Source organism: Mesocricetus auratus, unplaced genomic scaffold (assembly GCF_017639785.1).
Source record: "Mesocricetus auratus isolate SY011 unplaced genomic scaffold, BCM_Maur_2.0 Super-Scaffold_100004, whole genome shotgun sequence".
NCBI lineage: Eukaryota > Metazoa > Chordata > Mammalia > Rodentia > Cricetidae > Mesocricetus > Mesocricetus auratus.
Window position 1 is genome coordinate 117,981,659 of NW_024429189.1, and position 9,793 is coordinate 117,991,451.

General features: G+C 49.6%; 2 protein-coding genes across 3 annotated transcripts in view; one reads left to right on the forward strand and one right to left on the reverse strand.

Moving 5' to 3' along the window:
• Ttll9 (tubulin tyrosine ligase like 9) overlaps window positions 1–1,749 on the forward strand; it is a 39,728-nt gene extending 37,979 nt beyond the window's left edge. For both annotated transcript variants that reach the window (XM_040746503.1, XM_040746504.1), the window contains one exon: window positions 1,332–1,749. In XM_040746503.1, the coding sequence (XP_040602437.1) occupies window positions 1,332–1,408 (77 nt within the window). In that variant the 3' untranslated portion in view covers window positions 1,409–1,749. The remainder of the gene's footprint in view (window positions 1–1,331) is intronic.
• Window positions 1,750–3,360: 1,611 nt separating this feature from the next.
• Pdrg1 (p53 and DNA damage regulated 1) lies at window positions 3,361–9,197 on the reverse strand. Its single transcript, XM_040746505.1, has 5 exons — window positions 9,015–9,197; window positions 7,561–7,636; window positions 6,529–6,603; window positions 4,751–4,831; window positions 3,361–4,197 (listed from the first exon to the last, which is right to left on the reverse strand). Exons 1-5 carry the CDS (start codon window positions 9,099–9,101, stop codon window positions 4,115–4,117), a joined length of 402 nt encoding a protein of 133 aa, XP_040602439.1. The 5' UTR covers window positions 9,102–9,197; the 3' UTR covers window positions 3,361–4,114.
• Between the last annotated feature and the right edge of the window lie 596 nt (window positions 9,198–9,793).

A 9,793-nucleotide genomic window follows, 5' to 3' on the forward strand; every position in this document is an offset into this window, starting at 1 on the left:
GCTTGCCTAATATTATCCAGGAGACCCTGAAGGTGGGGAGGGGTGAGGGAAGAGGTATGAGAGAGGTGTCTCAGGCCACAAAAGAGTTAGGTATGGCATAGGGGACTGGCACAATGGTTGTGAGATGCCTGGGTGGCTCTTCCCTCCCTCCTTGCCACACTCAGCAGGTTGGTTGAATGCTCAGGTTGTCTTCCGATTGCAAATGGTTGCTCCGACAGCAGAGACTGGACTTGAAAAATCCAGATGCTTAATAGAAATGAAGATATGGTTGATTTGCAGGCACTCCAATAGGAGACCAGTATCTGTAGAAGTCTCTAGAATTACTTTCAGATTTTTAGTCGAGTCCTGGGTGGTAAACAGAGGAGCTGTTTGGGGAGCAGGCAGAGGAAGAATGTTGATGGTTGAGGACAAGTTAAGAATGTGTTCAGGGACGTTAGGTGAGAAGGTTAGCAAAGATAAACAAACACAAAACAAATAAAAATCCAGGGATGAGTCTAGAACTCCAAGAAAGGATTTGCACTGAACCTGAAGATTTGGCATGATGAGCAAGCTAAAAATACTGAAGCAGGTTCCCTGGAATCACTTTGGAAAATGTCAAGGATGCACAGGGTGGGTGCTGAAGCCTTGACAGCTGGGACAGCCTTGGAGATAAGGGTGGGATTAGAGTTACTATGTAGGAAGCAGGCATTGCCAGATCAGTTGTGACCAATGGTGTGTCAGGCCATTCATGCAGCATTTACGAGTATTACAAATGTGCCTGGCTAAGATTAAAGACTGGTATTGCCTTCAGAACCAGCTCTGAGACCAAGCAGGGAACAGGTTGCCTGGTGAATGTTTGGAGAGGCAGCCTTTTGGCATGGACTGCCTGGGACACACATCCAGTAAGGTAAATTAGCATCAGGTGCTGCTGGCTTTTGTGTTGTCACTGGGCAAAGATGAGAACACTGTAGTCTGGAGAAGCAGTTGAATGCGACTCTGGCACTACATAGCCTGGGATCAACTCTCGGTTCTGCTACTCATGCAATTTGGGGTAAATGACAACCTCTCTGAGTTCCCTGACTGCACACCATTCCTGTGAGGGCTTAACAAGCCATGTGGCCAGTGTCTGAAGCAGCAGGTGAATTCCCAGTCAGCTCAAGCCTTTGCTGACCATTGAACTCACTCTGCAAGGCAGGTGGTGCCATTCGCAGAAAGTTGATGCTCAGAGGTGAGCTGAGGGTTGGTCCAATACAGGAATGGGCCACCCATGGCTACTCGATTCCTGCTGCCCCTCCCTGTACCAGCTAGTGGGTATACAGGCCACCCCAACCAACACCTCGTGTTCTTTCTAGGCTGCGTCAATGACCGGAAGGAGCAGCTGAGGCAGTTGTTCCGATCCCTTCAAGTGCAGAAGAAAGCCCCTGGCTGACCTCGGCCAGGAGTGAGGCCCCGGCAGGTGCCACCCCGGCCTCTCGCTGCAGGATCCAGCACAGTGCACCAGTCTTCACCTCCCTCCAGCCTGGCAGCTATTTACTGGATAGGTAGCCTCGGCTTGCTACTTGAGCCAGACACCCTAGACTCCCCACTCCAGCCCCACCCCACCCCATCTTTGAACCAGGGACAGCCAATCCTTGGGGCCAGGTGGGTGCATCCTTGACAGATTGGTGACTGAGCCCAAAGAGGCCAAGCAGCAAGTTCTTCCACTCTGAGAACATGTCAATAAAGCACAGGCTTTGAGTCAGTCAGCACTGGGCCTGGTTAAGGATGCCACTGCCATTTTGATGTCTCTGGTCATGGTGAAGGGTCCCTTGGGCTCGGAAACTTGTCTGTAAGCTATGCTTGCAAAGTAAACGGTTTTAGATTGTTTACTGGAAGCCTGAGAATGTGTCAGGCCCTAAACATACCATCCTCTGCAATCTCTGATTCACATGGACCCACAGACAGGGCCATGTGAAAACCACAGGACTGGAGCCTCCTGTGTCTCATGAAAACGAGACCCGGGAAGGCAACATTGCTTAGCCCGCAGCTCTGGGAAAACTCACCTCTCATTTGGGGCTGAGTTTTAAAATCAGAAAGTGAGGCTACAGTTGACAGACAAGATCACATGGGAGTAGTGCAATCTGCATTCTGCTCAGAGGTCTCCTCCTGGCCTAGGAGCTGGCAGTAAGCCTGAGTTGGAGGCATGGTGCTTCATTGAGAAGGGGCCTCCAGGAGGCCAGGTAGCTCTACCTACCTTCTGGGCTGTGTTTTTGCCTACAAATGCAAACCTGAATGTTTAAGAAAGCCCAAAGAGAAGTCTGGGGAAGAAGCACCAGCAAAGCACAAAGTGAACCAACCGGCCATGGGGGGCTGAGAGCTGAGTCACCCTGGACTCAGCTTCTGGAGCCCATGGGTTTCCCAAGCCCACAATCCCTGGGCATGGACTCTAGGTTCTCACTCCCAGAATACAGAACTGATGGGTTCTTTGGTCTAGCATCCACTCTGGCAGGCAGAAACAATATTCCAGGGGAGAAATTGTGTGCCAGGTAGACCTACTAGGTAGCTGCCATCAAAGTGAATTCTGCTAAGTTTGTATTTTATTCATGAATCAGAGGTATACACTAATTCCCTCCCTTCGGCCCTGCAGTTTGTCCTGAGGGGACCACACAACATCTCTAGTCAGCACATCACACACTGGTCAGCCCTTGCTTTGCTCAACCCACTTCATGGTTCTAAAACCTCCCTTGGCCTGGGCTGAGCCAATGCCTTCTTCTGAAACTGTGGTCTTCTAACTAGACCCCATTGCACAGACTTGCAGCTTGGTCTGGGTCTATCACAGGAGTGTATAAAACCAAACCAAAAACCAAACAAAACTATAAGCATGGGCTTAATCTGTCTTACATTAGGTGTTTTTCTTGATCAATACAGGTTTTTAAATATTCCCTGAAAATATCAACAATATTTGAAGTATTTGGCTTAATTCTAATTTTTAGTTCCTTTTTTGTTGTTTTTTGAGACAAGGCCTCTCTGCATAGCTTTGGCTGTCCTGGAACTCAGAGAGCCATCTGCTTCTGCCTCCTGAGTGCAGGGATTAAAGGTGTGTAACACACCTGACTAGTTAATTTTTAAAGATTGGTATTTGAATGTTTTGCTTGTGTTCTTAACCCCAGAGCTACCTCTCCAGCCCCTTCTTTTATCTTGGAAGAAGCTTAGGATCTGGGTATGCTGGCTTGTTTCTGATGTAACTATGGATCAAAGTGCAGTGAGAAAAGACAGCGGCCTCTGCCTGTCTACTCTTGATGTCATGCATTTTAAGGCAAGAGCCACCTCCTTTCTTAAGTAGCACTCTAATAAAAGGGGCTGGGCCCTTGGTGAAGAGCTGAGTGAGGTGACAACTCAGAGTTGTGGTTTGGTCAGTTAATGTTTATTGAGCCTCAGAGAACCGAGGCCGGTTTTGCTCACAGCACACTCACTATGAAGTCAGCTCAGCCAGCCTAGCCCTGTTGTCAGAGGTCATGGAGGATGCTCCATGTTGAGTCACATTAGGAAGGACACTGCTTGGCTGCCCTGGGCCAGTCCTCTGGAAGGCCTCCCATCTCAAGAGCAACCACAGAAGGTGATTGACAGTACCTATTATGGAAAGCCAGCAGGAAAACGGGCAGGACTGGGGGCTCTGGAAAAATGTGTCTAACTGCAGCTGGTGTGGGACACTAAGGATCTGTCTGCTTCACACAGAAGCAAACTGTCAGTCTCCCGTTTTATTCCAGCTGTCACACACACTGCCTAGAAATGCCTCGCCATGCAGAAAGCTGGAATGAAGCTCCCAGTCCTCCCTCTCCATTGCTGGCCAGGCCTATCTAAACAGCAGGCTACTGTTGAGAAGTGTCGGTGGCAGCCATTCTCACACCCCCACACACCTACAGATGGCTGCCAGTGTCTGTCAATAGGTCTTGTGTCCACCAAGCTCTGGTAGCCAGGCCAAGCACACAGAACAGGCTAAGGGTTCTCTCTTGTCACAAAGCAGCCAAGCACTACAGAAAAAGATTTGGTACAGAAGCCACATTCCTGAGCCTGTCCGCTTAAAGAGACAATCCTGTCCTTGCAGGTCTCAAGGCTGGGGGGCCTAGTCACAGGCCCCCCATCTGCTGTCTGAGTCTCATCCTTTCAGGATGACCTTGAGGGCTTTAAGCTCATCCTGGTTGAGGGGGTTCAGGTTAAAACCCTTCAGCTCCGGTTTTCCTGCAAGAAGAAGACAGTCATGATCAAACTGGGCCCCCTGATGCCCAACCTACTGCTGACTCTGGAGCCAGGCCCAGGAAAGTAGCTAACACTGCATTAACATTGCCAACTCGGCCTGGGAGGTGCAGGGCTGGGCCTTGGATTCTGCAGTGCACAGGCTGATACGTGTCAACACTGCTCCTGGCCAAGAACTAGCAACGTCATAACTGCTGCACATAGATCTGCAGATTCTCATCAAACCTGCAATCTGATGTGCTTAAGTTTACCTCAATTTAAGCTCTGACCTGTGTGACTAAAGTCTTCTAGGTTTCTCCTGTCCTAGCTACCCTGGTACCCATACCATGCAAGAAAGATCACCCTGGGAAGCTCCTGGTGTCTGGAAAAAGATCTGTGACAAGAATAAGCCTCACAAGTTTCTGTGTCCTACCTCTGAGCAGCTACAGATAACCACTGCTTATGTCCCACTGCCCACCCGAGTGGCTTTCCATGCATGCTCTCTAACATTCTTTCAGTGGTTTCCTCCCGCCCAGCTTCCAGCCTGCCAAGCCAATACCTTGGGCTTCAAAGAGGCGGTTAACTTTCACTTTAAGTTGATTTCGGAGTCTTTCTATTTCTTTGTCCAGGTGCTCCTGATCTGAAAAAATGCAGCAGGCAGAGGACAAGGTTATACCGCAGCAAGGGACCCCAGTCTCCACCTAACATCCATGAGAGCCTAGGCTCGTAGCACACAGGAAGGAAAAAAGGTGACCTCAAAGACCGGCTGAGAAAGAATTAACACTAGAGTAAGTAGCAAAGTATGCTAGGTGGCTGGCTGGTGGATGGTCAAGAAACTTTACAAACCCAGGTTCAGTCAAGGCCCTGTGAAAATGTGACCTAAGTAGCCCAAGGGAGAGCCTCCTGCTCCAGCATAACCTGAGTATGGTCAGCCACGGTGGACAGGAAGGACCAGTCTACCAGCACCACAGTTTGCCCCTGACAAATGGCAGTACAACAACACAGGAACTTACCAAAGCTTGATCATCAACTCCTGGGAGGGACGATCTACTTAGTAAGTTCACTGCCTAGTCTCATTTCCCAATGAGAAAAGCCTTGACTAGCCATGCTTCATGGCCTTGGTAATGGTTTTATTTCTCACTGTAAATAAGGAAGTGTCCCATGAACTTGTTCAGCCTATTTTGAGTTGGGGGAAGCATGATGACTTTCTAGAACCCCCCCAGATAGAGATTAGACAACATTTGTGGGTCAGCAGGACCCCTGAGATTTCAGCTGCATAGTCTCTGGCCATTACCTATGCATAGTATCATTTTTTATCTGACTGCCTAGAACTGGGGTCTACCAACCTCATTGGCTAGGCTGGTTGACATGGTTGAACGTGCCTGTAATAGGATGGAGGCAGGGAGATCCAGAGAGCTTGTTGGTCAACCAGCCTAGCCAAAAAAAGGTAGAAAATAATAAAGGAAGACATCCTGTTCTGACCTCTATATGCACATACCCAGTGCAACACACACACACACACACACACACACACACACACACACACACACACACACACACACGAGAGAGAGAGAGAGAGAGAGAGAGAGAGAGAGACAGACAGATAGACAGAGAGAGAGAGAGAGAGAGAGAGAGAGAGAGAGAGAGAGAGAGAGAGAGAGAGAGAGAGAGAGAGAGGAGAGGCTCATGCAAAAGCTCACTTATCCAGGACCCTTTACAGCTATGGATGGCCTTGACCAGTAAGGTTTTGGCAAATGACCTTATTTTCAAACAGAAAATGAAGACCTCATATGCCTTTCCCCAGCCTGTAACACTCCAGTGATGCTTGATGACCAAGGGACTATGCCATGGGGCCACACGGAGTGTCTGGGAAACTGCTTTTGTTGTTGCTGACTTATTTACTTTGTGTGCATTTTGTGTGTGGCTGGGGCTCAGAGTCAAGTTGAGTTGGTTCCTCCTTCTACTATGTTGAACCCAGGCACATTTACCTGCTGAGCCATCTCAACAATACTCTAGGAAAAAAAAATCATTGTTGGTTTTCTTTCCTTCCTTTGGACAACTTTTTAATGAGGAAAACAGAACGGTACTTTAAGCTCAATTTGTAAATTTTTGTAACTGACTTTTCCCTAGCAAACAAGAATAATGCTAACCATAGTATTTATCTCAGCTTCACAACTGTGCTGTGTAGATGCCCCACTCACAGATGAGAAAGGCCCACTGTGGCAGAGCAGGAACCAAAACCACCCTGACTCTACAGTACAGCTGCCTCTCAGTTCTAGATAATGACTGGTGGGGGGGGGGGTAACCATGTCCTTGACCATTCCCAGGACACCTTACCTTTCTGGATCATTTCCTTCGTTTTAGGGTGAGGCATTTTGATGAACATGTTCCCAAAGCAAACCATCACATCTTCTGAAATAGCAAACAGACATTTCTTCAACATGTTTTATTTCTTCTTTTTGAAGCACTATCTGCCAGACATTGTTTAGATGCTAAGAACATAGCCCAACAAGACAAGTTCTTGCTCTTATGAAATTCACAAGAAAGACAAAGACAGGGAATAAACAAGCTGTTTTTACACACTGCCAAGTGATGGGAAGCATCAGGAGAGGTACAAGGGCTCTTTGCAGATGTGACATCCAGGCAGAGAATTGAGGAAAGGGAGGACATCTCCCCTAGACACCTGGAAAGACAGAGCCAGGCAGAGGAACGGCAACAGCCAGAATTGGCAGTGCTTTGGTGTCAGACAACCAAGAGACCAATGAGTCAATGAGTGGGTGAGAGAGTGGGGGCTAATATGGTGGAGTCTGTGTGGGGCTGGGTCACGTGGAATCAATCCTGCAGGACAACGCTGGGTTTTACTCTGGTGAGATAAGCAGCCTTTCACTATGGCCTGAATGCACTACCGCTTCATGCTGTCCCCACGAGTTCACATCACACTGCCAGTCACAGCCACCTGGCCTCACCTGAAGAGCATCTCCTCCCCGCAGACAGTCTCAACACCCACTCACGGCCAACTCCATCTTTCACTTTCCACAATTCTCAGTTATAGTTTCCACTGCTTTTCCTCATGTGGGACATAAGGGCAGAGCTATCATTGCTTTTATGTGCTGTGAGCACTCTCAGTATCTGCCATTGATGAGTGATAAGCTAATGGCCTGCCACTGAAGTGAGCAGCTCAAATTCTGACTCACAGCATATGTCTGACCTGCAACGTTTGCCCGCTCTTCTCCACAAGCTGTTTTAGTTTCCCGAGAGGCTGAGTCACACAGTCCCAGCCTCCTGCCTGCTGTCTACCAGGGACAACAAAGGCCTTCACAAAAGAACTGCATCATCTTCCAGGGCTTCAGCGAGGCTGTCACAACTTACCAGAGACACTCAGGTCCTTCTGTAGGGCCCTCAGGCCCTCTCGGTTCTGATTCCTCTTGGTGTCCAGGTCCACAATCTGAAAACAGAAGTAGACAGGAACTCAGCTGCCTCCTGCCCCAACCTGAAGAGACAAGGTGCCCTTCCTGGCTGGCGCCCAGGGCTAGCCTGACAGAGACTGAAGCTCGAATGTGCGCCTCTCCACCCACTCAGTTGCCAGCCCCTCGACTTGTACAGGAGCCTCCTGCCTACAGAGCAGGTGCTAGGAAAAGGTTCACCAATTAGGAAGTATGTGTACCATCCATTCAAACCCGAGCATGTACCAGGTCACCAGGGAGTTTAGTGTCTCCCCGGACAGTTATTGTTGACAGGCTATTGAAGGAAAATCTGACAGTCTCACCAGACATGGAGGCTCACCACCATGACAGCGACTCAGGTGGTAACCCTGGGGCTGAGCACACAGGAATCCTACTGCCTGTGAACCGCCGGGGCCTTCTCACTATAGACCACAAGGAGTAATTATGACAGCCTTTGGAGACCGTTTCCAACTTCTCCACTACGACCAACTGGTCCAAATCCAGATTTGAATAGCGAAATACATGGTTCTCAACCTGTGGGTCTTGACCCTTGGAGCTGAACAACCCTTTCACAGGGGTCGGCCAAGCCCATTATAATACACTGCAAGTCATAACAGCAGCAAAATTACAGCTATGGTGAGGGGAGGTGGTGGCACATGCCTTTAATCCCAGCACTCAGGAGGCAGAGGCCAGCCTGGTCTACAAAACTACAAAGAGAAACCCTGTCTAGGAAAAAAAAATTTACAACTATGAAGTAGCAACGAAAATTACTTTATGGTTGGGGGGATCACCATAACATGAGGAAATGTATTAAAGGGTTGCAGCATTAGGAAGGTTGAGAATCACTGATCTAAATGGTCCTTTGCACGCTAGTTAGCAGCCAGAGAAGACTTTTTTTTTTTTTGGTTTTTCGAGACAGGGTTTCTCTGTATTGTTTTGGAGGCTATCGGTCCAGCCCAGCCTCGAACTCACAGAGATCCGCCTGCCTCTGCCTCCCGAGTGCTGGGATTAAAGGCGTGCGCCGTAGAATCTAAACCAACCTATCAATCAGTCAAAATCCAATGGTAACATTCTCAGCATGCACTCCCTTTGGAGAGTCACTTACCATAGATCCAGAGTCAAGCTCGCCTTTCGGGTCTAGAGGCCCTCCAACCTCCCCCGCCCCACTCCACGTCACCCTACTGTCCAGACAAATGCCGCTCGGGTCTCAGCAGTCTGATTCACGTTTGGAAACCGGTGTCGAAGAAGCCGCAAGCAGGGGGTAAGGATCCAGGGGACCCGCAGGGGCAGGATGAAAGGAAGGCTAAGCCCGGCGCAGAGGAGGCGCTCGCTCCGGAACCCCGCGCGCTGGCGTACGAAGCTAGCAGCCGCGTCTCTTACCTGCCGCTTGTCCGACAGCACCGCCTCGGCCAGCTCCTCCACTTCGACCAGATACCGCAGCACCCGCTCCGCTTCGGGGGACAGCATGGTGACACACAGGTCTCAAAATCTCTTGCACTACTTCAACGCCACTTCTGCTCCATCCACGCACGCGTCACGCTGAGGACTTCCGGCGCGCCTGCGCAGTGAAAAAAAACCCGCGGGCCTTGGAGAGGTGGCGCATGCGCATCAGCGGGGCGCCAGAGGGGCGGGTCCAGCTTTGGGAACGAGGCAGGAGCGCCCCCTTCAGTCTCTGAGGGAGCTGCTCAGTGCGCTTTCTTCTTTCCTCTCCCTTCAAAGGGTTCTTGAGCATCCACCATGTGCCAGGCTAGGTGACGGGAAGACAGCAATGAGTAAAAGGTCCCGACTCTAGAAACGTCATCCTAGAGGGAAACAGCGAACACTGATGGGAAAAGGGTTACATAGTATGGATAGATAAGAGCTTTGGAGACACAGAAATCCTAAGTCCTGTTTAACGATGCCGAGAAACCGAGTGTGGCAGAGAGACATATTTAACCGGTGATACTTTCAGCTTCTAGCTTGTAAATAACGGGTGATAAAAATTGCCCCCCTTCCCCACACACACACTCTCCCTCTCCGGAAGATGAAAAGGAAACAGTAATCATTTTAAATTCTGTCTGGCCGCTGCGTTTGTTGAATCCAGTGTCCGCAGCAGCAAGCTGAGACCCGCAGAAGGAGCTGGAAATTGTCCAGGGCGAGCAGTGAAGTGTCAGGAAGAG